Genomic DNA, 25,577 nt, shown 5'->3' with positions numbered 1-25,577 from the left:
CGCATTTGGGAAATGTATTTATCCAGATGGTTTGTCAGATTCAGTCAAAAGCAAATAAAACATACTATTTACGTTTACGAAAATATTAATTGACCAAAAAAAAAACATGTGCATTTATGTCATTTCCATGTACAGAAGGCTGTACTGATAAAAAAAAAAAAACTACAGTGGCGCAGTAAGCATGAGGGGCATTTCCGGGACTCTAGTTTAAGATCCAAGTTCTAAAGTCAGGGCAAACACGCAGCTAATGAATGAAAATAGCTCATGTATTTTCGAAATGCTTGAATAATATAATAATATAAATATATAATAATCCGCCCACTGCATGTCCCGTACTAAATGAATAAAACGCCTTGACGTCACATCTGCAGGACGCGAGAGGCAGCGGGACACGCACGCATCACTTTTGCTGCAAACTGCGCTTCTCTCATCAACCTAAAATCAACATTGAAATTGTTACATCTACAAAAAAAAACCCATTCAAATCCTAATGGGAAACGTGCAGGTAAGGTTAAAATTACTTCTTTAGCGATGTCACTTTAAATTTCCTGTTTACAGTATGGGTGGTGTCCTTCCTATTAATTAAATGTAGTCTACTATGAAGTGGGCAAATACCGAACAGCCAAAGCAGACTAAAACAGCTGTCAGACAATTAGGCTTTTACATGCTGAAATAGTCGGCTACTGCTATTTTTTTCTTTACTTATTCAATGTAGATCAAGTTGAATTTCCCATGATTACTATAGGGATTTTACATCAGTTTTATTGTTTCAAAAAATTTAAAAAGTGTAAAAATGTATGGTTTATGTTGCCTATTCAGTGGGTAGCAGAAAAATGAAGAAAGAAGAGGCAGTAGCAGGTCAAAAATGTTATTTCTGAGAACAGCTGATCAATAAGGCCGCATTGTGTTTGAGAAAGAGGGGTGGGCTGGAGCAGGACCGGCCCATGAGTCAGCAGCACTTCACGGCAGCGCCCTTTTCCTGCGGGACATTGCTCTATTATTCCCATCCATGCATAATTTATGTAGCTGAAGCCTGACCATAATTTACTGTGGTTAATATAATGTTTAATATCTTTCAATCAGTGATGACTTTGAAATTGTTCTTGCACAGCCCACCGTTGTCCCTTATGAGGACTTTGATGTTACTGCTGATATCAAGGAGATCAGAAAAGCCTGCAAAGGTTTAGGTAAGTCTCAGACAAACAGAGCAATTTGAATTTTGTTGGGATAAGGCTTAATGTAAATGTAAATTAACAACAATAATATTAATATATAACTTTTTATTGGACTACTTCCTTCATGTTTTTGGTATTGCATTAATTCACTCCTTTGCCTCTCTCCTACTCCTTAATAGGCACTGATGAGGAAACCATAATTCAGATCCTGGCCAATCGCTCCTCAGCTCAGCGTATTGAAATCAAGCAGGCTTATTTTGAGAAATATGATGACGTAAGTGTGTATTCCTATGATAGACTTCTTTAAACAGTCTATGGTCAGTGATGGGAAAAATACTTTGATAATGTATTTAGTTACATGGTGCAGCCAGAGTACTATATTCTGAATGCAAAAATACTTTCACACAGAGTTGCATTTAAATTGTAGTGTAAAGATGCAACATACAATAAAAACAGCTTTATATTTTTTTCACTGTTTGTTATGCATTTCCTGTATCTAATTGGAAAAGGAAAAACTACACATGCACCTACCACAAGAGCTGTGTTTTCTACTTTGCTCAATAACACTGTGGAGTTTAAAGCCTGTGTGATACCAAAATGTATCCCTTCAAATGTTTTATTAATAAAGTAGTAAAGATTAGTAACTGTACTGGAATGCAATTACTCAAAATTTGCTTTCTGAATACGTATTCTCGGCACATGCTACTTCCCACCATTGTATATGCTTCCTACTCCTTGTATTTGCAGGCACACTCACACTAAATATCGCTACAGTAATATAGTTTTGTGTTAGGAACTGGAGGAGGTCTTGAAGAAGGAGCTTACAGGAAGTTTTGAGAATGCAGTGGTGGCCATGCTGGACCCTCCTCACGTGTTCTTTGCCAAAGAGCTGAGAAAAGCCATGAAAGGAGCAGGGACTGACGAGGCCGTACTGGTGGAGATCCTCTGTACTGCATCTAACGAGGTCTGCCACTTAATTTAGTTGTGTATGAGTGTTGTGTGCAGTTCAAGTAAGAGCTATAATATTTGATCTGTTTTCATTTTTTAGGATATCATAAGCTACAAAGAGGCATATGCTCAAGGTGAATTTTCTTCAGCCACATTTATTCAGTCAATCCTTCATTTAACCAAGATATATATTTAGAAATTAGATAACTGTCTTATACTGCAGCTAAACCATAATAATATGGATGGATGAGGATGAATGAATACAGTGGGTTTTTTTTTTATGTTTTTGTGCATTAAATGTTTCAGTTCATGAGCGAGAGCTGGAGGCAGATATTGAGGATGACACTAGTGGAGACGTGAGGAACCTGCTGATTTCCTTACTACAGGTAACTACTCAGTGATTTGACTTATAAATAATACACTGAGTAAAAGATCTCACTACAGAACCTTGAAGCTAAAGGCTGTTTACACAATCAACATAAAACTAAAATAAATTATGTTAGGTCATAACAAATACATTGTGTTATAATTTTTGTAGTTAATTTTGATAGATAGATATTGACACACAGAAATCATCAACCACAACAGCAAGTCAAATTGGTTGAAAAAATCCATATGAGACGATCTCTAGTTCCTTTATCCATATCTTGCATCACTAAAGATGATTAGGCAAAATTCCTAAACAGACTTCACATTGTAGTTCAGGAATATGCTGCTATATAGAGATGGCTTCTAATCGCTGGAGGCATTAGTAACAAGCAGCTGCACTCACTAACAGTGTTGAAAACTTCTGTCTATCATTTTAAATCAGTACAGAACCTTTATTTGATGTGTATTCACTCATGATTACAGACTGGGAGCAAAAACAAAGCCCAGTTTTGACAAATTTCAGCAGTGACTCTATTGTTTGTGATTCCCCCACTGGGACATTGTTCACACACAACTTCATTGTTTTGTTGTGTCCTTATGCCAACCATGTCCCAGAGCTCTCCCACCCTCAACCGCTTCCAATCTCTCTCTCTCCTTCCTCCCTCTCCTTCATCCTTTCCTCTGAAATAAAAGACTTGCATTGTAACTCACTCCTGCCACTCAATTCTTCACAAAGCCAAAATGTTTGCTTTTAATATGTGCCACATGAGATTTATCCCACAATGTTATTCTCTAAAACTTTTTTGACCTAAGACCATAAACTGCATTACTATCTATACATTTTGTCTTATCAGCACCCACTTAAAGCCAATCCCTTTTCCAAATCCACCCTGTTTTTCTCCACAGGCCAGTCGGGACGAGGGCTATGAAGTTGACGATGACTTAGCTGAACAGGATGCCACGGCTTTGTTTGAGGTGGGTGTGCTTCTGTTAAATCAGATATATTCTTCCTTTTAAATACCACTTTAAAGTCAAAATATCCTCTTCCTAAATGATTGCACGTGTCGCGGGTTGAGTGGTAAATCCATTGTATTAGCTAAGCTTTGGTCAGGTCTGGTTTAGTTTTTGTGGCCTGGCTTAGGTTTCAACATGGGATTTTGAGATCTGTGTGAGAATTCTCAACCAAAGTGTTAAGTGTTTCAGCATGTCCCCTGTGCCCTATTTGGCCATAATTCATGTATTACCATATACATTTACATTACAGTACACATATCACATGTCTTATCCTATAATAATATGTAATGTTTGGTGTCTGTAACTATGAACAAAAACATGTAAAACCATCTGTAACCCTTTTAATGACTGTCTATATTTATATACAACTAAATTTCCATGGAGACAAGCAAGTAACACAATGCACCTTTAACTAATATCAGACAGTATTGGTGAGCACAACATGGATCTTACCTAAACTGTCTTACTTATAATAAAACCATTAACAAACTAAACAACATGCCATTCTTATAGAGGTGCTCTATGTCCACAACACACTCCCTACTCACTACCCACAAAAGCCATATGCAAACAGGTTGTGTGCATTTGTTTTCCAGGCAGGCGAGGGCAGATTTGGTACTGATGAATCCACCTTCAGCTATATACTCACCCACAGAAACTACATGCAACTGCAAGCCACGTTTAAAACCTATGAGAATGTAGGTACTTTTTATAGATTTCCTGGAAGAGTTTCATAGTATCCATGTTACAGAGTATTCCTCTAACAGCTCTCAGGCACAGACATATTGGACACTATTGATGCTGAGGCTACCGGGACGCTCAAAGACTGCTACATTACCCTAGGTACTATGAGGAAATATGATCTTACACAAGGTTAATGAATCATGGATGCTGTGCTTTCATAACATGTCTGTCTGTGTGTTTTTAAAGTGAGGTGTGCAAAAAACCCACAACTGTACTTCGCTCGACGCCTTAATGCAGCTATGAAGGGACTGGGAACAGATGAAGATACTCTGATCCGGGTCATTGTAGGGCGCTCTGAGGCAAGTGGCTGTCTATGAAATGTATTGGAATAACTTCTACTCAAAGATGTGGGTTTCAGGTGCAAGAAATTTTAGGTAGGCCTTCCAAAGTTATAAGATTCTGCCCATAGACTACCTACCCATAGTGTTCAGCTTGAGTCAAATGGAGCTCACAATTCTAGCAGTTGTAGGGGTAAATTTGCATTTACAGACAAGATAGATAAATAAATCACCAGGATCACACAGAGTGAGTTAATACGAATATTTTAAGACCAAAATGATGAACCTCACTGCAGCAGTTACAGAGAAGGGAGACAATTTTCCAATATAAAGTCAATTGGATGGAGCTGGAAGCGCCCCCATGAACACTTACTATTTGGAACGTGACTGCTGACAGGCTAGCTATGGCCATTTACCATACACATAGTCTATGATTCTACCACAGGGGGTCAAAACCCACTTTGTCTTATATTTTCTGAGTTTTTTTTTAAAGTAAGCAAGCCAGTACTTGATTATTGATTGATGACAGTTATATAATCAATAATTGCCAGTTATTGCACTCTTAGAAACAAAGTATAGTTTGTGATCTAAAATTTGATGATGATTTCAGTGATGAAATGTTGGACCCTCTCATTATATTTTAGGGATTGACTCCACAAACTTCCCATGTTAATCTTGGATGGATATGCCATTTTATTGTTACATATGGATAGGCCCACACATTTCAAACATATTGTAGGGATTCTATGTGATCTCTGATAAATGTAACCTAATATTATGGTGAGATCATTTTCAAGAAGTTGCTGAATTAAATTTTGCTAAATTGTAACAGTAGGCTATGTTTTGTGTCACAGATTGATCTGGAGACAGTGAAGGACCTGTATCTGGAGAAGTATGACGTGACTCTCAAAGATGCCCTGGACTCCGAGTGTGGTGGAGACTTCAAACGCCTCCTCATTGAGATTCTGCACTGAAACACCACACTGCCCCCTGCTGGCCTTTACAGCACCACAACATCTGTTCACTCCCTCAATGTCACTATTATACTACTATTAACAACTATTCTCAGTATTTATGCCAGTGTACATTTGAAGTAAATATGTCATTACTGCTGCTTTCATATGTATGGCTAATGCAGAAAACTTGCTTATCATATACAGTACAGCTTCTTTTTGTGTACATCAGATTTTGACCACCCAATGCCTTTAATAGTAATTTAGCAATGCAAATCTGCAGCAGCATAGAACACACAAGTGCCCAATATCCACTATCACTGTAACACTTCAATTACACTCAGTGAAGTCTTTGGTAGCTAAATGTTTTTAGAGATTTTTAATGAAGACTGCCCCTTGTCTTGTTTTTAATCTTAGCTAATGCTGTTGTTTCTACTTAGATAAACACTATGACTGCTTTTAATATCATAAAGGACAAGTACTGTTAAAAACAAATAACCTCAAGTCCCATCACTGTCTATGCTCACATACTTTATTATGCTTTTGTGTCAAAGTAATATATTGTAATACATACAGCACTGTGATGTATTGCTGTCACATAGAAAACCTAATAAATTAATTGCAACAACTCCAATAGACACAATTGGGAAATTTTGGTTTTTAAACTTTAAACTTTAGTTTTGCACTGTTAATGTGATCCTCTATCCAGTTATCACATTATCATTTTTTATTCATTCAAAACAGTGCCTAAAAACTGAAAAAGGACTTAGTGACGCCTCTGGAGGACTTCAAAGTGAGTAGAAAACACGACCAAACTACTTCCAGATGACTTTTCACTATCTTGCTCCTTCTTTCGAACTTTTTCCTCCATTTTTCTCCTTTTGTGCTGTTTCACGTTGTTTCAATATCAAGGGCAAGGTTTGGGCTACACCTGTTTCTACACATTCTTCCTCTCCTATAACAGTCTGTGCACCATATGAGGCCACATACACTGTCTGTCTCTATGGACTTTACTGTTTAATGCAAAACAAATGTGGGAGGTATAGACTATACAGGTCTTTCTCAAAACATTGTTGTGCTTTATCTTCAATATAATAGATGTGAGTAAATTTTACTAGCTTAACAGAAAATACATTATGACACTTTTTACTTATAATATAATTGAATGATTCATCTACAATTGTAACACACTGTTCTTCACATGTGCTATGCTGCTGTATGAGCTGTGTGAGCCAAGACTCCTTTTACTAATCTTAAGGACTTTGACCTTGTTTTTTCACAGACCTCCATAACTCAGTGAGCCATCTGCCTTCAGTCGTTTTAATTTGTCTCCAGACTTATGTTTGTTCACTGTTCTTGTTTTACTGTTTAAGTTTGACACAGGTCATTTTGTTCCACATGCATTATTTCTTGAGGGACAACCTTGAATGGGAGCAAATTTGGAAGTGTCTTTAGGAAATAGTTCTGCTTCTGCCCCCAGTAGTTTATGTCCCACTAACTAACTGATCCTAAAAAATAGGATTTATTCTACCATCTTCTGTGCAACATTATGGGAAGGTCATGACTTCAAAGGGAGATGAAGTCAAATGAACTAGTCTTTTCAGAAAACATATGCACATAAGCTTTTTCATCTGTGACAGAGGAGTGAAGAATGTCAAGAACAAAAATGTTTTGTGAAAGACAGATTAGGGGGTCTAACTGAATAACTTAAAGGTGCACTATGTAACTTTTCAGAATGGCATTAAACCAACTATCTAACTCCCACCAGAAAAATTTGATTGGAAATACCATGAAGAGGAAGAAAATCTTATGATGTTTATGGCGCTAATACTGCCATTATAACAAAAAAAGATACAAGCAAGCTATTCTTTCATTTGAACAAATTTAATCAACATAAATAATCTTTTGGTCAGGTAGGATTCTGAGGATTCTGAGTTTAGATTTTCCATAACAGACATCTCTAACCTATAGCTTATTTTACAAGAAAAATACATTTGAGGATTAACTATAAACAACCAATATACATTTTATGACATACTTCAAAGGAACCATAATTTTGAACATTATATGTAAAAAATGGTCAATAAACAAGGCATGCAGCAAGAATGGTGCTTAACATGAAACATATGCCCCTAAACAGGCCTGAACAAACCATTTCCAGTAACTGAAGGCAGCACACGAATATGGGAATTATTTACACACACACAAAACAGACTGAGTAACAGAGACAGCCACACAATGAGTCAACGCCATGTTCGAGCATGAGTTAAGATTGTGAGGAAAATAGTCCTTTGCATAAAGTGTTTATCACAGACCAAACAAGTAAGGAGTATAAAGACAAGTCAATGCACCCAAAAAAGTTGATCAACATTGAAAATCAAAAATACTCCAAGCGTAAAAGTCAAAAGTTAGTTTTTTCTACTCTGCCACCCAGAGGACAGACACAGCACTGCCTGTGTGATGGCTGATCTGGTTGACCCGCCCACGCACACAGTCCAGAGTGAAGTACACCGATGTCCCGTTATGAACCCGGAAAGACGACCTTAGGCTCACACTGGCCCACTGGCTGCCGTCTGGCATCTGCCCCCCAACCTGCTGGGCCAGGGGCACAGGGCGCACCCCTTCTGCCTCTTTGCCCCCCTGGCCCCCCTCTGGATCACTCCTCCTCAGGAGAGTTATCTTGATCAGGTTGCATGAGTGAATAAGTTTGAGGTCCAGTGCTATACTGGCAGTGCCACTCTCTTTGAAGACTATGTCTCTTTTCTGTTCGGTTGTTCCCTTAGAGACCATCCCGATCTGGGGCACTCGGGCGCTGGTCTGGTGGAAGAATAAGGGCTTGTTTCGGACAGCTCCAGAAGGGAGCCCCGTGTGAGACACCGCTGCAAACAGAGAAGACGAGATGGCCGCAGGGACCCACACCAGGCTCAGCTTACTGATGCTGGTCTCATCACCAAAGAAGCGCACATTGCACTGAGCAGGAGACAGGATCTCAAACGCCAGAGTGTCCCCAGGACCCACCTTAGCAGCCCCTGACACAGATATGGAGGTGTCCCTGTAGTGGACTCCAGGCTTAAAGCTACGGCACAGCTCCACTCCTGTCCCATTCTGACTGAGATAGGCTAATACCTGGAAGCCCTCGCTCACACAGGCCTGGCCCATAGAGTACAGTGCCTGCTGGAATACAAAGCGCACTGTGCCACTCTCTGCAAACCGCACCCCTCTGCCGTCATGGGTCAGGCCCACCACATAAGGATCTGATGTAGTGCTCACCCTGAACACAGGTCGATAGTTTGTGTGGTAATGAGTGGAGACCACTGCCTGTGCTGACATGGCCACAGCCCCAGTGTCGTGGGACAACCATAACAGGCTAAAAGAGGCAGCCGATGGGTTGTACAGCTGCAGACCATCACTGCTCTGGTTACAGTGGTGACTGGCGCTCCGGAGGAAGAGGGAGATCATGTGACCTGGAGCGACCTCGGCCACCCCGCTGATGCTGACACTTTGAAGGGAGCGTCCTTCTCTCTGTTCCACCCTGATACCGCTCAGCTCACTGCTCTCAGCTCCATCACTGCTGTTCATCCTCAGACACACCTGGATAAAGCTGCGACAACCGTGACTCACAGGGAGATTCTGGTCCAGCCACACCAGGCCATGTTGCCTAAAGATCAGATGCCCTGCCTCTGCAGAAAGGAGTCCTGCCTCACTGCGCCCCTGGATTTGCAGCTGTAGAGTGGGGACATGTGTGAGGATGTGGCCTTTCTCAGTGGACAGGCTGATGTCCCCAGCCCAGGACAGAGACAGAGACAGAGCAGAGGCTCCGGAAAGAGGACTAGAGCAGACACTATCTGTGGTGAAGCTGCAGGGGGCGGCGATGGGCTCTCCGTCACACTCGCTACACGCCTGACACTCGTCCATGTCCGCATTAAAGAAGTAACCATGAGTACACATCCCAGAGTTAGCATCTCTTTCTGACATGCCCTGGCACCTGAATCCACCTGCATGGAACACCAAAATATTCACAATAAAACATTTTATTTTATTTTATTTTTTAGAAATATTTAAAAGGTTGAATGACTTGTTTCTATTTATAATAGATGTCATAATACAATATTAATACAATGATACTACAGTGCCATTCTCCTAGAGGAGTGACATGCATCCTGGTTTGAAAAAGATTTAAGATTTAAGTTTCTATCTATGATTCTCTCTATGCATTTGCCCGAACTGGGCACAAAGAGTACACATTTCATGGCAACCATATCAAAGTCATACCTGGAGTGTTGAGGCATTTATGAGAATCACCACAAAGATCTGCAATTTCAAGACACTCATCTCTGTCCTGCAACAAATAAAAGCTGTATTAACATATTGTTGTATATATTAAAACCCAGATGTATCAACGGCCTGTTAAAGGATGAGGTTCAAATGCAGAGCACACCTGACAGATCCTGTCTGCATGAACTGAGCACTGTGCGATGAGGAAGAAGCCAGGGGGACACACAGTGCAAGCTTCACAGTGAGGCTGTCCATTACTGAAGGAGCAGTACTCGTCTGAGCCACAGCTGCCACAGGCCAACAGAGGCTGACTCACCTGCTCAGGGATCCATTATGTACAATACAATTCTGACAACAATTCCTCACTAATGTACAGTAATGTAGGTCTTCTGTGGATAGTCTTACCTCCATGACATTAGCATCCATATCCACTTTGTGCAGGGACAGAGCCTGTTGGGCCTGGTGAGCCCTGAACTGTCCCCCCATTGTCTCCATGGGATTGTTCAGATCCCCTTGGAAATTCTGCAGTGATGTGTGCTTGATACTGTCGATCAGTAAATTGTACTGGGCTTTCACCTGAAATGTAGGCTAAATGTTAGTACTTTTATCTATACTTGTATTTATAACATTTTCACAATAACACATCAACATTTAAAAAGTCAGTTTTATAAGACCCCAGGATTCAAGAGCAAATTGCACATGATCAGAACATCTCCCAAAAGTCACTGATATAATAATGAAAGCTGGAAGCCTGGTGTTTATGGTGTATATGTTGTTCTATGGTTGTATCTGAAAATGTATCTGAAGCTTACTTGCTCCATTTGCTCAAACATTCTTCTCTGTTGCTCCAAGATCTCTCTTTGCTGGTTGAGAAGTGCCCCCTGCTGCTCAGTGAGGAGCCTCTGCAGTTCTCGCACCTCGTCCTGTTGGCCCCTGAGGGCCTCAACCAGCTTCTCTTGGCCCTTACTCAGCTGCAGCTGCAGCACGAGCGCGTCCTCAGAGGGGACCTCATTGCCCCCTGTCGCTGAAACAAACCGTGTTTACTCTTTAGGGGCTATTTGTTCTACAACAACAACTGCACATGATATAGCCTATTTACATTATTATTTGTATTATTATCATGTGTCTCTTTGAACGTGGTTTCTAGATTTCATAGACGAAACCCCAGGAAGCAGCAATGCATGTCTTTTTTTGTTTTGACGGGCTTTAAAGTAGATCCCACAGCACTTGAACTTACTTGGCTTCATGTCACAGTTGAGTTGTATCCATGCGCCTCGCTCTGCTCCAAAGTCTGGAAACTCATCGAGAAACTGCGCAGCCCTGTCAGTCACGCGCACAGGAGACACTTCTTCTCCATGCGGACTGCAGCCTTCCCCGACGCACACCTTGGGCTTTTGGCGCATAAGGTGGGGAAGTTTACACCCAATTCCTTTGCACTCTCGTGCGCTGTCCTCCCCTGCGGTCCGCTGGGACACACTGGTGGGGCAAATGCCCCCTGTGCAGCCAGGATGGAACACCTCTGCCGTGATGGTCCTGGGGTTGGTTCTCCTAGTGCCATCGTAGCCCCCCGGAGATTGGTGCAGGGCGTACGGCTGGTTGTAATCCTGTTGGTAACCTCCGGGCACGGGGTACACTGGCCCGTGTCTGCTTTGGGCTGAATTTGGGATCTGACGTCTCGTCTCCACGTGCCCTTGACAGTGCGTGCCCACGCAAGACCTGCTCCAGTCCTGAGCCGGGAAACAGCGCGGACCTCGACAGAGATCAGAAGCACTCTGCGTCCTGCTTAGTGCACCCACAATCAGACAAAACGTCACTAAAGTCCGTCCCATTTTGATAGGTTACAATAAATCCAACTGCAGAGACTGTTCGCCTCTCCGTTTATCTATCTTTCCTCGCACTAGAGGCGCTCTCACGGACACAGTGTGCAGCTCCACAGACATCAGCTCGTGTCCATCCTTCGCGGGGCTGAGCTGAGCGCGCTCTGCCCCCTGCGCCTCACTGTGCCTCATCTCGTAACATGTGGCTCACTGCTCCTAATTGGCAGCAGGTTTTGCTCCTAGTCTTAAATTAACCCGTAGCTTTCCCGGACATACCTCTCTACGCACTCACTCCATCTTCAATGGAACTGGGCGTGTGCACAGCCCTGGACTTAACCGTTTATTTTGACTGTAACACCCATGTAATTAATTAAACGCGTTTTAGTCCTTTCCCGCAGTTTTCCTCTGATGATAGTCCCACTTTGGTAGATTTTTAATTGGCCCTGTCAGAATCAGACCTTCTGTTTAATGTGGCATCACGACTTTGAAGTCACAGATAAAGAAAGACAGGAGCAGAGTACCACCTCCAGTAAAACCTAAACTTTATTACACGTTTATTTCCCTGTAGGACCCCGCCTGGCTCTAATTAAAGCATTTACTCCCATTACGCACAATCTGACATTGGTATGCTCTCCTGTATTTAAGCTTAGGGCCACTCAAGGTCAAATAATTGTTATCCTTAGCGTCAGTAAGTATTCCACATTTTAATAGGAATAGTTAGTTGAGTAAAGCTGAGATCGATACACAGCAGTTTACCAGAAATAGTAAAGACCATTGCTGGTTTCAGTTTAACCAAAATAACACCCACCACATAAAACATGAACAAAGATAGGCTTACCTGCTTTCTCAAATTCGCCAGCCTTGAGTCATAATGAAACCCAATGCAGGTTTAAAAATATATTGTGTAATAATATGTTCTTTATTTATATCCTTACATTTGCTCATACACAAAGATAAATGAATAAAAATGCATTTCAATGAACCTGGGCTCACTAGCATCTAAATTGAAAAATCTAAATGGAGTAGGCCAAAGGTTGAAAGTAATTTTGTGTTTCTGTTAGATAATCATTTTTCTTCTGGTTCTAGATATCTGCCTGCAGTGACCCGGTGTACCCAGGGCCCCACAAACACAGGTGCTTTCATTTACCACATGACACAGGCCTGTAACCACTCACAGACTCACAGAGAGACAACTAACAAACTAATTGTCACCATTAGTCATTTAAGTGCAAGTTAATGCATTTCCCTGTGAGCATATCAAGAACGGGGAACATAAGGATATGTGGATTACTGTATCGAAAGTTGTCAGTAGGATTTATCAAGATGCAGCAACATGTCAGTGTGAAACATTTTCCAGTTTAAAGTGTAGCTGTCTTGCCTGTCAGTGGTCAAAGCATTTAAAGCCACAGTATGTGCATTTTTAGGTAAAATAATAGACTAAAATTAAAGCTAGTTTTTGTTTTGTTTGTTTTTAATTTTGTGCTTATTGCACTTAAAGCATGTGTCTTTACTCTGAGGAAACTTGCATCTCAACAAAACTGACTGGCCTGGAGAAGGGCCTCCATCTACTTCTTTCCATTGAAATATAGTCACAGACATACAACTTCCTCTATTAAACACACAACTTAACAATAATTTATGAATAATAAATTGTAACCATGCCATGTCTAATCAAAGTATTCATATTTTTTCATAAGGGTTTCTGTAGAGTTCATTGGGGTTTAACCTGTCTCTCAGTGTCTTATAAATTTAGATAACCTTTCTTTAAGTATCCACTTCCTGCTTTCACAGGAAACTACACTGTAAAGACCTGTGCCTTATGACCAGGCTCTTACAATGATCACAGTGCACAATGTGAGAAGAATTCAAAAAGGTAAGACATTTTGAAATAGCATGAATCAAAAGTATAGCTTCATTCACCCAAGAATAAAAAAGGCCTAATAGAGTATGGAGAATGGACTGAATTGAAATTACTTATTTGGTTCTAAAACTCTCATGATTTTTAGAATTTACTGATATTGTGACTCAGTATAACCATTTAATCTGGATAAGATATTTGTTTTTGTTGTTTGATTCCAATATCCTCAGTTGCATCAGTGTTGCTTAAAAGAAACGTCTCATTTAGGATTAGTGGAAATTACAACAGCTGTGAAAAGAAAAAAGTGAAACATGTTGACAAAAGTGTTCAGATCCAGGATTTTAAGTCTCCATTAAGGCTTTTGTGTTTTGGGTTTTGGTTTGGCCTCTGCACTCTTGCTGCTTGATGTTTGTTCGGTTGATGTTGGACCACATTGCGAGGCAGCGGAACAAACTTGAATGAGGCTGGTATTCATAAGCAAATGTGGTTTCGACATGAAAAGCAAAGCAATTTCTACAAATGTTCTGTGTCTTTGGGTGCAAGCCAGCGAACACTCCCTTATCCAAACTGATTGATCAAGATTTATTAAGTTTTATCTGTTGCTGAAGTGATGCAGGGTTGTAGAGGAGCCATAAAGGTGAAGTTTCTTGTATCCAAATTTTCACTTTCATATGGAAATGATACAGACTGAGATCTGCGCGGCTGCTGACCGTTCTCCTTTCAGCTCATTAGGTTTCACTGGACGTCTGTTTACACTCAACATAAACACAGCATAAGAGAGAAGCACTGGAAGAACTGTACAACTGCATTATACTGGTGCAGCATTGATGCACTCAATATGTCTGCCATGCTTCATTACAGTGTTAGACAATATAGAGGAAAGAAACATTAAGAAATAACTATAATGTTGTACTGTGTATATTTAATGGTCTAATATCCAGAAAAGGCATATTCAGTTAGACCTGTCACAATAATAAAATTGGAAGTACAATATCTGTTAAAACTGTGATATGTTTTTCTTTCTCTTCCCATTTAAGGTTTTTTACTATATTATTTGACTTATTATGTATGCATTGTATAATTGTGTACTGTATACTGATCTTTTATTTATTTGTACTCAGTTGTTTTTGTTGGGTGGAGTTGTTCATGTTATCTTTTGCTTAAAAATATATATTGACCAAAAAAAAAGAAAGAAAGAAAAACAGTATGCCCCTGTTACAATAACTCAAAACCTCAGTAAAAAAAACATGCAATAAATGAATAACATAATGAAACACTTTAGAAGTTTAATATTGGTATCTATTAGTCATACAGTATGAGTTATCTTTTTGCCCTTTACAGCTCAAATTGTGAATAATAAAAATATCCCACTAGAACCCCCATAAATATTATTCTAGTCATTATGTACTGAATGATAAGTTAATATAGTGTCGTGACAAGTCTATATTTAACGCTTCTAAGTATATATAGCTCTACTTTTAACTGACCCAAACAACTATAACATTGGGTATTCCAAAGTATAACTGAAAACCTTGAAAATAAAGTCATGTTTGTTACGCTGATGTTTTGTTTTAGTAATTTATATGACCACATTCTGTCTGGTTCAAGATGAAGTTCATGAAGTACTTTTATTGACTTCACACAAAGTTTCATTTGGTTTCCAGTTGTCTTTTCAAAACACAACTCTATGCAAATGTGACCACTTAATCTCCATCTTAAAGGGTACACATCTGATGTTGTTTGTGCATCCCCACTTACAGCGATGCTTAAGTGTTGTTAGTGATAAAATGATAAGTACTCATAGTGGTGTATCACAGAGTTGGCACAGATCCTGGGCTCATTCTCCAGGCCTTTTAAGCTGCTCCATATGCCAGATGTATTTTTGACCTGAGCTCTGGCAAGATCCTGGAACCCATATGGATGAATCAAAGATACAGAAACCTACAAAATGAGGGTGAAGAAAAGAAAAGTTGTGATTCTGTTAAAAAATGTTATAAAGAATTCTCATGACATTTAGGTCACATTGTTGCTTGGTACAAATCAAATAGTGGGAACTTCTGACAAAAGGTTGGCCCTCTGCATTTCACACATCCTTTAATGCCAATGGAGAAACTTAACCTGTTATGCCTTTGATTAACAGAAACCATGATTATCCTGGAGGAAACCCACCCACACACAAGGAGGACATGCAAATGCTGCACAGAAATCCTATCAAACTTTGGAAAAAATCAAGTACAGGGATTGCCAAGTGGTAGCTCAGGAGATTCCAGTAGCTCTCTGCCCCCTTCTAAGTAGCTCCCCAAGGGATTTCTGAATCATACGTGTTATGCTGACTAACTAAAATTTGATAAAACACCATTGTAAAAGAATATGTTTCATAGGCATCTACCTGTATCCCATCTAAGGCCGTGGCTCTTATTTACTCAATCTCATGCAGCCACTAAAATCAGTAACTCTCTGACATTTTTATTCTGTAAAGGAGCCCACTGGAGGAAAAGCTTGGAGAACCCTGATCTAGTACTTTCGAGCACTGGGGTGAGAATCATTGCCATTTGTGCCATACTATTCAAATCAATTTATTCTGCATTCGCATTAGGAATACTCAAGTTTTAGGGGTAAAAGTATCAAAAGAGTTAGTAATTGCTTCTGTGATCCTTTAGAAAACTTTCCTGAAAGTTACATGGGAAGTGAAAACTCAGACAAGGTAGTGGCTTTTATGAAACCATTTTACTATATACTATAGGGGCATGGCTGTTGTATGCAGCATGTACAATGAGATAATGTGTTTATGTTAAATGACAAATATGTTACTGAATCTGTGTTTCAGATGGATGACATAGACGTGATGTTCAGTCACTTGCTCGAGGAGATGGATGATCTGACTCAGGTGAGGCCATAATATTGTGGTATATTTATGATCATGTGTGTAGATTCAGATCATGGTTGAATAATAAATAAAAAAAGCCAACAGCTGTAAAGTGAAGTCTCACACAGTTCACAGATACTTACTGTGTGAGGAGTGAAGAGTTTGCTTTGTGGTTACTGAAACAGGTACTTGCGTATCTACTATACTGCTTTTAGATGGTACGTAAATTTTGAGATCTAGACCTACAACTAACAAAAGCATGCATATTTAAATAAATATACCTCCCTTTGCTACAAACCTGTCAATACATGAATCAAATGCTTAGCTTTAGATGATTCTTTAGGGTTTTATGGCAATAACATGATCATTAGCAAGTCAATGAAACTGAATTGCTCACCAATCATCATGTGAGTTTTCTATGGCATTAGATTATCTATCACGCATTCATTCAATTACAGGTATTTTTATTGCCATAAAATACTTTTGGTGGTGACCATGGAGAGGTTTTGTGCCTTACTGTGGAACATTCCAGGCAAAACAACAACATCTCCAAGGGGACAAGCGGGCGGTGGACCCTTCACCAAAAAACCTTTGACTTTGGTCACTTGCCTAACATGTCTATAGCACCCTCACAACAGTCCAGCAAGGCATCCCATTTTTAAACAGGTCATAAAGTCAGATCAGCCAAATCTCAGTTTAAGTCTGCACTACAGACTAATTGCACAAGGTGAGTATGTTTTAAAAGTAACATTATGTCACTGAGTTTGGTTGGTTCCCTTTAAGCACACATAAGCCGCTTGCCATCTCAGCACACGGTAATGAAAACATTACAAACCCAAGTGATCCAAGGCCAGCCTCAGGGACAGTTTATCTCAAATCTCTGTAGTCACGAATGTAAGAGTATGAGCCTATACAACTTTACAATAGTTCATGAGTGTCACTTTGGCTCAAACTTCACAGGGTAAATTAGGAGAAAAACATTTAAATGTTGATTTTTGAGTATTCAAAATATTTAATGGTGAACTTACTTATCGTGCTGATTGAGTCCATTCATCATGTTTTCTACTCAGAGTTTAAACACACTGATGTGGGAGCCACATATTTCAGGCAGATTGTTGGCGCTGCACGGTCCACATTCACAAAGTGGCATTAAATCAAATATTGAGAAAAAGAAATGCATTCATTTCTTTCCTCCATAAATAGAGAATGTAACAGGAAGCAGGATTAATTGAATACACATTCTCAGGCTGTGGTTCTCAACAGAACTGTTGTACATGTGAGCTGCTGATCATGTTTGCTTGAATTTAGAGTCAATTTAATGCACATTTCTGTCCACTCTTGGGTTAGTCCAGTAGCCTGTTATAGCAAGTGTTTAGTCCTATTTGGTAGCACTAATTAGACTGGGAATAGTTTTGTACCAGTTTTAGATCTGGCCATACCTGGAAGGCTAAATATTTTTTAAGATGGTACTTGATTTGGGAATCAGTGACAGATATTGAATAGGGAGCAAAGATTGTCTCTGGTCAAAATATGTTGTTTATGCTAGATGTGTAACCTGGATTACTTGCTAAAATTTTAAATTGAATTTCTCTGATCACTAACGTCATGCTGATGAATAAATATTCTGCTCTCATTAAATCCAGATTGGCTCTTTCTCTGAGGGAAAAATGCATTGGGTTCCAGGAAGTGATCATGATCTTATATAGCTCTTTAGACCACTTTGACAGCCATGTTTAACAGCCTACTTTTGGACTGCTGTGTTTTGTAACATGCTTGTTGTTCTGCAGTCACTTCATCAGTTGTGAGAAAGTTTTGTGTAAATTACAAGACAAGTGATTTATTCTCATGTAATGGAAGCAAGTCAAATGGCCAAGATGTTCTCTATAAAAGAAGCAACTTGAGAACAATGTTGAAGAAGGAGAGCTAGAGTATTATAAATAGCAGGCTTGATTGAACAGTTGCGTTCACTCACACATTTGGCCACGTTCACATCTCGTGATGTTTAGTGATTTCACAAAGTATTATAGACAAACAGATCAAGATAAGAATTTTAGAAGCAAAATTGTAATCTATAATAGCAAAAACAAACAAACAAACAAAAAAAATCTATATTGTGGGTGCCCTGTATAAAAAGGATTGACAATAATACCGAAATCAGTAAATATATAACATTGGCAACACATTTTAATTTCATTTTTTCATAGAATTAAAGCTATACTATGTAACTTTTCTACTGAGGGTGCGGAGTTGTCCGCTTGATTGTCTCCATGGTGATGTAATTGCTTTTCACGAATGTTCCACAGAATGGCATTAAACATCTCTATTTTACATTTTCCACTTGACTTGAAAAACATATATTCTCCAACTGTAATTGGCCTGATGCCATCACCTGCTAGTCTCCATGGAGCTAAATAAGTTTAATGTTATGTTGTGTAGCTTTTTAGGTGCAGCAATACCAGTGAGTGACATAGTGGACCTAGTTATTTGTTTATTATTGGATCATGGCATTAATAATTGTGAATAATTGCAGTCATTTGACATTGAGACTATAAATGTGTATGACAAGACGTAAAATAAAGTCTCTCTTAAATTGTATACCCATGCCTCAAGACCCATATACAGTGTGCATAATTATTAGTCAAGTTGTATTTATAAGGATTCATTTTAGAATTGAACAACTATAGTGTTCTCGGTCAATCCAGAATGTTAATAAACCTCAAGCTGGAATATTTAAGAAAGTAAAAGTGAAATTTTGGCTTTCTTAGAAGAAAATCTACGTTTGCACATTTATTGGGCAACATTAATGTGCAAAATTATTATGCAACTAAATGAAAAATTTCCATTCTCACTTGTTTATTTTCATCTGCCAGAATAGTAAACAACTAAAAATTTACAAATAAACATTTCTGTGACCAATATAGCCACCCTTCTTGTCAATAATGGTCATAAGTCTTCCACTCATGGAGTCTGACAGCGTCTTGGTCTGTTGGCGATCAACTTTTTGAACAGCAGCAACCACAGCCTCCCAGACACTGTTCAGAGAGGTGGACTGTTTTCCTTCACTGTAAATCTCCTGTTTAAGAAGAGCCTACAAGTTCTCAGTAAGTAAGGTTTTGGTCAGGTAAGAAATGGGGCCATTTTCATCCTTAAGGGCGTTTCATCCTTAAGGGCGTTACTGGGTAGTCATGCAGTGGAGTACTTTGATGCATGTGATAGGGCATTGTCCTGCATAAAAATCATGGTCCTCTTGAAAGATGACCACTGCTTGAAGAAAGTGTCTTCTAATAACTGGCAGTAGGTTTTGAAGTTCATTTTGAGTCCATATTCAACCTGAAAAGGACCAACAAGCTCATCTTTAATAATATCAGCCCATACCAGTACCATCTCCACCTTGCTGGCTTCTGAGTCGAAGTGGAGATCTGTGCCAACCACAAGCCCATCCATCTGGCCCATCAAAAGTTATTCTCATCTCATCAGTTCATAAAACCTTTGAAAAATCTGTCTTTAGGTATTTCTTGGACCAGTCTTGACATTTCAGCTCATGTTTCTTGTTCAGTGGTGGTCAGGTTTCAGCCTTCCTCATCTTGGCCATGTCTCTGGGTACTGAACACCTTGTACTTCTGAGCTCTCCAGGTGAGTTGCAGTTCTGTAATATGACAGAGCTGGAGGACGATGGTTTCCTGGTAGCTTCATGTTTGATTCTTCTCAAATCCCTTGCAGTTAATTTGCACCTTTTTCTTGCGACACTGTTGACTATTTGCAACAAAACGTTTGATGGTTCTGTGATCACGCACCAATATCTTTGTCACTCTCCAATATCTTTGCAATTTCAAGAGTGCTGCATCCCTCTGAAACACTTTTTACAATCTTTTACTTTTCAGAGTCAGTGAAATCTCTTTTTTGGCTCATTTTATCTGAGGAAAAAGGTTTTATGAGCTGATGAGATGAGAGTGATTCTTAATGGACCAAATGGATGGGCTCATTGCTGAATCAGTAATGGGCACAGAGCTCCATTTTGACTCAGACACCAACAAGGAGGGGGTGGGGTACTGGTAGAGCTGGTAAATGTTTATTTGTAAATTTTGAGTTGTTTACTATTCTTATAGATGAAAATAAACAAGTGAGGATGGTAAATGTTAGTTTTTGCTTAATAATTCTGCAAATTTTTTGTTGCCCAATAACTGTGCACACTGATTTCTAGATTTTCTCCTAAGAAAGCCAAAACTTCACTTTTACATTCTTAAATATTTAGGTTTGAGGTTTATTAACAATTTGGATTGACTGAGAGCACTACAGTTGTTCAATTCTAAAATTAATCCACATAAATACAACTTGCTTCATAATTAAGCACACAGTGTGTTACTGTACAATGTCTGTCTGCAGAGCCTGGTCCAGTCGGCGGACACTGCCGCTGATGCACAGACTAACTCCTCTGGAGCTTCAGATCTCAATGGTGAGACTTCACACTATTCTGCAGGGAGAGGATTCACTCTTAAACCATAAACACATTCTTGGGTCCCAAGGTTTAGTAAGTGAATGATCATTGTGGTTCCAAAAAGTCATCCCAACCTTGACACTCATCAGAATCTGTTTATTTTGATGTAGACGTCTGTATGGTTTCAATCCAGCCCAATTAAATGTAAGACTTCTCATTATGCTAACAGATTCTTCCCGCAAACTGATATAATCTTGAACAATGCAATTTGAACTTTGATGTAGCCCCTTAATATTTTGTCTACTTACATACACATTTCTAAAGGTAAAAAATATAAAATATACAAAAAATATCTAATCTTGTCTCATATTTGCAGAGCCTCTGAATAACTTGGATAAATCAGAGTCAGATCATCTTTTGGCTCAACCAGAAGAAACTCTGCCAGTAGACAACCAAACTGCTCCATCTGACCCACCTCTTCCTTCAGCATCGTCTGTTACATTAGCATCACCAACAACTCTTGCAATGCTCAAACTTGAACCAATGGAAGTTCAAAATGAATCGCCAGCACCAAAACTCACAATGCCGCAAACAGCAAACAATGAAAAGCCACCCCAAGTAAGTTCAAATAACATAACTACAGATGTATTCATATTTGTATTTAAACTGTTTCCTGTGTCATAGACAATTATAAAGGTGTGGATGTCAGATGGCAGTACCAAGACCTTGATGGTGGAGGGGACACAGACAGTAAGAGACGTTCTGGACAAACTGTTTGAGAAAACTTACTGTGACTGCGCCACAGAATGGAGCCTGTGTGAAATCAACCAGGAACTGCACGTCGGTCAGATCAAAATACACTCAAGAAAAATATAACATGAATATAATGAAGACAATTAATCAGCAACATACTAACCTCTCTTTATGTTTGTTTCAGTGTCCTGTTTATAGTTGACTTTTTGACTGTTCAAAAGATATTTTGTTTTCAATTTAGGCCTGTCACGATAATTCATTTAGTGACTTATTGTTCAAAGCTAGAACAATATTTTTTTGGGTGTATACATACATACATATATATATATATATATATATATATATATATATATATATATATATATATATATATATATATATATATATATTATTTTTTTATTTTTTTTTTTTTTTTTCTAAAATCTTGTGTTTTCAGAGAGGATTTTGGAGGACCATGAGTGTTTTGTGGAGTCTCTCTCAATGTGGTCAAGTGTGACTGACAACAAACTGTATTTCCTGAAAAGACCTCAGAAATATGTGATCTTTACACAGCCCCAAGTTAGTGTCACAAAATTCACTTTAACTTTGGTTTAAGTCAGTATTTAATCATTTTTATGCTTCCTCTAGTTCTTTTACATGTGGAAGAGGTCAAGTTTGAAAGCCATATCTGAGCAAGAGCAACAACTTTTACTTAAGGTCAGTCAACATCACAAATGTCCAGTTAATTTGGTCATCTTTAACTATTGGATGTGATTTTCTAAAGGAGAACTTTGGAGGTTTGACAGCTGTAGTTCCTGATCTTGAAGGCTGGTTGTACCTAAAGGATGATGGGAGGAAAGTGTGGAAGCCACGTTACTTTGTGCTCAGAGCATCAGGGCTCTACTATGTGCCCAAAGGAAAGACCAAGGTATAGTCATTGTATATTTAATATAGGCTGACTTTTATAGTGGCTAAATTATCTCATTGTTATGTCAGTCAGTAACAGTAAGAGGCTACGTTATACAAAAAAGAATGTACTTATCCATGAGTTTCAATTGATGAAAAATTTGGACCATTGCTGTCTCAACTGACAGTTTAAGCCAAAATACTGCATCTGTTGAATTGTGAAAGGTCTTCAAAATGTAGCTGAAACCTATGAATACATGAGAAGCTCTTAAAAAAGAACTCACTTCAATTATTAAAGAAATTAACCTGTTCTAAATTGTGTTTTTAGTTTGAGTAATGGCCAACTGACATATTACCAAAATAGACTGAATATGCCTTTGTCCTACATACTTGGGGTTTAAGTAGATCTTTTAAATGCCAACAGTGATGTCATAGAAAGACAGAAAGAGAGGGGAGATACAGGACACAAGAGAAGTATGCAAGGCAGATGTGTGAATGGTAAACAGGAGGGGTAGTGGGAACTATCTTCAGCACATGCTACTGTTTTAGACAAATACAAACAGCACGAGATGCTTACAGTTTGGAGATGCTTTCGGTGGAAAAGTGCTTTGGAGTGACCGCTTTGTTTCTTCCTAATGTGGAAAAACTGAAGGATTCTGGAAGGAAAACAGGATTTGTATACCAAAGAGATACATTTAAGGGGTTACAGTCCATTAGGCAGCCTATAACTGTCTACTTCAAATGCACAGTTTTCCTCGAAGATGAAAATCAAGGCCTTTATATTTAGTGTTGGAATAGTATCAAAACACATAAATATTGCAAATGTCACTTTTTCTGGGGACTGCACCATCAAGACATTGTCCTTGGGCAAGACATCTGACACCCATAGCAAACAGAAAAATAGGCCGTAAAACTGGTAATTTAAATATGCACTATGCAACTTTTCCACCACCTGCTTGTCTCCATGGACATGTCATTGCTTTTCCTGGAATGATAAATAGTATGACATTAATTTGTCTTAAAAATCTCAAAAATACATGCATTCTAACAGAGAGCAGGGTTGTTTCTCCAGATCTGATCTATAACTTGACCTGGTGGTGTCATCTATTTCTCTCCATCAAGATAGATAGGTTTAAAGCTATACTGAGGAACAAAGCAACAACATCTCCATGTACACAAGCAGTTGAGGTTCCTCCACTAGAACAGATACATAGTGTACTTTTCTTTGCCCCAACATCTAAAAAATCTAAATAACAAAAAGAAAAAAAAAAAAAACGCCAAAACAAACAAACAAACAAACAAACAAACAAACAAAACAGTATATATTATTATTAGGCTATAATTATTTGCTCTTTCCCAGTCTTCCAGTGACTTGGCCTGCTTCGTCCGTTTTGAACAAGTGAACGTGTACTCAGCTGACGGCCACAGAATCAGATACAGAGCCCCCACAGACTACTGCTTTGTACTGAAGGTGAGTGCTCATACACACAGCGCTTTGAAGACAGGTTGAAAGAGGAGATCCGATGGAAATGTCCAGATGTGCGGAGGAAAAGTTGGGTTTGATGATACTAGACACGCTGGTGGCAGTTTATCACCGTCCAGACAGTTTAGCTCCAGACCGCAGACTGGAACAAGGTGCACAACAGGGGCCAAGGGTCAGGAGTCACCAGGGCGTGTGCCTCCGAACGAACTCATATTTCTGCCGTGGAAATTTCGGGTCAGTGTCAAGTTAGAGCATAGAAGTAGAACAAGCTTCACGGGTATTTTCTCAAAGTATTGAAAACTCCTGAAGTTGTTTTAAGAAGCCAGTATAAAGGTCGTGGCTGTTTCTTGTCTAGACTGGATCACTGATGATTGTAAACCATTAAACTCTACAGTCAACTTTACCTAGTACAAAACTCCCTCTGCTGGACACTCTGCAAACTGTAATCTAAAGACTTGCCTATAATAATAAAAACAGTAGCTTCACGCTCAGTTGTAGTTATCAGTAACGATCTAGTGGTCGAACAAATTGAAATAAATAATAATGAATTTTAAAAAAGTGTATGGTTTTCCTAACATGCTCCATAGAAAAGGCATATGGTTTGGAAGTTAGACACATTGTATCACAGATCTGATTTCTTATCTTCCAGCATCCTTGCATCCAGAAAGAGTCTCAGTATGTTAAGTTCCTTTGTTGTGAAAATGAAGACACTGTGCTGCTTTGGGTCAATTCCATAAGGATAGCCAAGGTCTGAAACAGACATAAACCCATAATATTAATATAACAGTAACAAACTCACATATTAAATGAGCTCTTATGTAATATTTATGTCTAGTATGGGACAGTCCTCTATGAGAACTACAAGACTGCACTAAAAAGAGCACAGCATCCACCAGATCGATGCTCCACCAGCTCAGGTACTGTCATTTTATAACACACTTTGCCATTAATGTCCCAACATTGCGCAAAATTGACTCTTGTGAGATTGTAGCCATGTTATAATATTACTTAATCAAAAACATATCTGGAGGTGTTTTGTTTTCAGCACACATGAGCAACCCTTTATTATTTGTCAGTCTCCAAAAATGTTCAAAATGCTCTGTTTCACCTCTGTTGTGATGTTATGATGTGATCGTTTTCAAGTGAACAGCTTCCTTTTTTTTGTTCAGTAGAAACTGACAATTCCAAGGCTGAAATCATCCAAATGATTCTAGTGAAGGTGTGTGAAGTTTAAAAATACAGTGGAGCACTTCCTGTATTACACATAGACAGTATAAATATGGTATTACCACAACACAAGGTGGATGTGTTTTTCTGTCTGAGAAGAACACAGACTAAATATGCAGAGTTTGTGTGTCAAACATGTGTGAATGAAACAAAATACAACTCCAGGTGTGTTTTTGATGAGGAAAAAACATTTTAAAATACTAGATCAGAGAATTAAGTAATATAAGCCCTTTAAAATATAAATACTTTAACGCTAACTATTCTTACAGACAACCTCAATAGTCAAATCGGCCAGTCTGCTCCTACTCCGGATGAATGCATAGAACAAGATGAGCCTCCACCAGACTTCATTCCCCCTCCTCCCCCTGGATACATGGCAATACTTTGAGAAATAAAAAAATACATTCAAATATTTGTTGGTTTGATCCACTGTTTATTACAAAAGGACTGTACATAAATTTCAGTGAACACATCCTATGTACAAACTGAGAGGAGAC

At 39.0% G+C, this 25,577-nt stretch overlaps 3 protein-coding genes across 5 annotated transcripts; 2 read left to right on the top strand and 1 right to left on the bottom strand.

The window, feature by feature from the left end:
• The first annotated feature begins 377 nt into the window (after positions 1 to 377).
• Positions 378 to 6,108, top strand: anxa13l (annexin A13, like). Its single transcript, XM_020939524.2, has 11 exons — positions 378 to 505; positions 1,112 to 1,187; positions 1,355 to 1,449; positions 1,969 to 2,139; positions 2,224 to 2,257; positions 2,430 to 2,509; positions 3,399 to 3,467; positions 4,103 to 4,204; positions 4,274 to 4,349; positions 4,437 to 4,549; positions 5,383 to 6,108. The coding sequence occupies exons 1-11, from the start codon at positions 491 to 493 to the stop codon at positions 5,500 to 5,502; spliced, it is 951 nt and encodes a 316-aa protein (XP_020795183.1). The 5' UTR covers positions 378 to 490; the 3' UTR covers positions 5,503 to 6,108.
• A 1,337-nt stretch (positions 6,109 to 7,445) lies between these two features.
• On the bottom strand, positions 7,446 to 9,835 carry si:ch211-252f13.5 (uncharacterized). Its single transcript, XM_055152044.1, has 2 exons — positions 9,754 to 9,835; positions 7,446 to 9,476 (listed from the first exon to the last, which is right to left on the bottom strand). Exon 2 carries the CDS (start codon positions 9,454 to 9,456, stop codon positions 7,900 to 7,902), a length of 1,557 nt encoding a protein of 518 aa, XP_055008019.1. The 5' UTR covers positions 9,457 to 9,476; positions 9,754 to 9,835; the 3' UTR covers positions 7,446 to 7,899.
• A 3,548-nt stretch (positions 9,836 to 13,383) lies between these two features.
• LOC110173430 (amyloid beta A4 precursor protein-binding family B member 1-interacting protein-like) lies at positions 13,384 to 25,492 on the top strand. 3 transcript variants are annotated; one of them, XM_055151342.1, is made up of 14 exons: positions 13,384 to 13,446; positions 15,911 to 15,966; positions 16,092 to 16,135; positions 16,259 to 16,318; positions 20,681 to 20,750; positions 21,109 to 21,350; positions 21,417 to 21,576; positions 21,922 to 22,043; positions 22,113 to 22,181; positions 22,249 to 22,392; positions 23,731 to 23,841; positions 24,503 to 24,601; positions 24,689 to 24,770; positions 25,350 to 25,492. In XM_055151342.1, exons 3-14 carry the CDS (start codon positions 16,112 to 16,114, stop codon positions 25,466 to 25,468), a joined length of 1,302 nt encoding a protein of 433 aa, XP_055007317.1. In that variant the 5' UTR covers positions 13,384 to 13,446; positions 15,911 to 15,966; positions 16,092 to 16,111; the 3' UTR covers positions 25,469 to 25,492. The 3 variants fall into 3 exon arrangements, with proteins under 3 accessions (XP_055007317.1, XP_020795088.1, XP_055007316.1); XM_020939429.2 differs by lacking the exons at positions 15,911 to 15,966; positions 16,092 to 16,135 and having other exon boundaries at positions 13,398 to 13,446; XM_055151341.1 differs by lacking the exons at positions 13,384 to 13,446; positions 16,092 to 16,135 and having other exon boundaries at positions 15,505 to 15,966.
• Positions 25,493 to 25,577: the final 85 nt, after the last annotated feature.

The sequence above is a fragment of the Boleophthalmus pectinirostris genome, unplaced genomic scaffold, assembly GCF_026225935.1.
Source record: "Boleophthalmus pectinirostris isolate CB_2022bp ecotype Guang Dong unplaced genomic scaffold, ASM2622593v1 HiC_scaffold_16, whole genome shotgun sequence".
NCBI lineage: Eukaryota > Metazoa > Chordata > Actinopteri > Gobiiformes > Gobiidae > Boleophthalmus > Boleophthalmus pectinirostris.
This window is presented reverse-complemented; position numbering and strand designations above follow the sequence as displayed.

What these genes read in the sequence shown, in the direction of transcription:
- anxa13l (XM_020939524.2), top strand. An exon ending in TCTGTACTGCATCTAACGAG is followed by an intron (nt 2,140 to 2,223) that starts GTCTGCCACTTA and finishes TTCATTTTTTAG; the next exon opens with GATATCATAAGCTACAAAGA. An exon ending in CGTTTAAAACCTATGAGAAT is followed by an intron (nt 4,205 to 4,273) that starts GTAGGTACTTTT and finishes TTCCTCTAACAG; the next exon opens with CTCTCAGGCACAGACATATT.
- si:ch211-252f13.5 (XM_055152044.1), bottom strand. Translation starts at nt 9,456, where the DNA reads ATGTCAGAAAGAGATGCTAACTCTGGGATGTGTACTCATGGTTACTTC.
- LOC110173430 (XM_055151341.1), top strand. Translation starts at nt 15,802, where the DNA reads ATGTTTCATAGGCATCTACCTGTATCCCATCTAAGGCCGTGGCTCTTA. An exon ending in TGCCCAAAGGAAAGACCAAG is followed by an intron (nt 22,393 to 23,730) that starts GTATAGTCATTG and finishes GCTCTTTCCCAG; the next exon opens with TCTTCCAGTGACTTGGCCTG. An exon ending in TCGATGCTCCACCAGCTCAG is followed by an intron (nt 24,771 to 25,349) that starts GTACTGTCATTT and finishes CTATTCTTACAG; the next exon opens with ACAACCTCAATAGTCAAATC.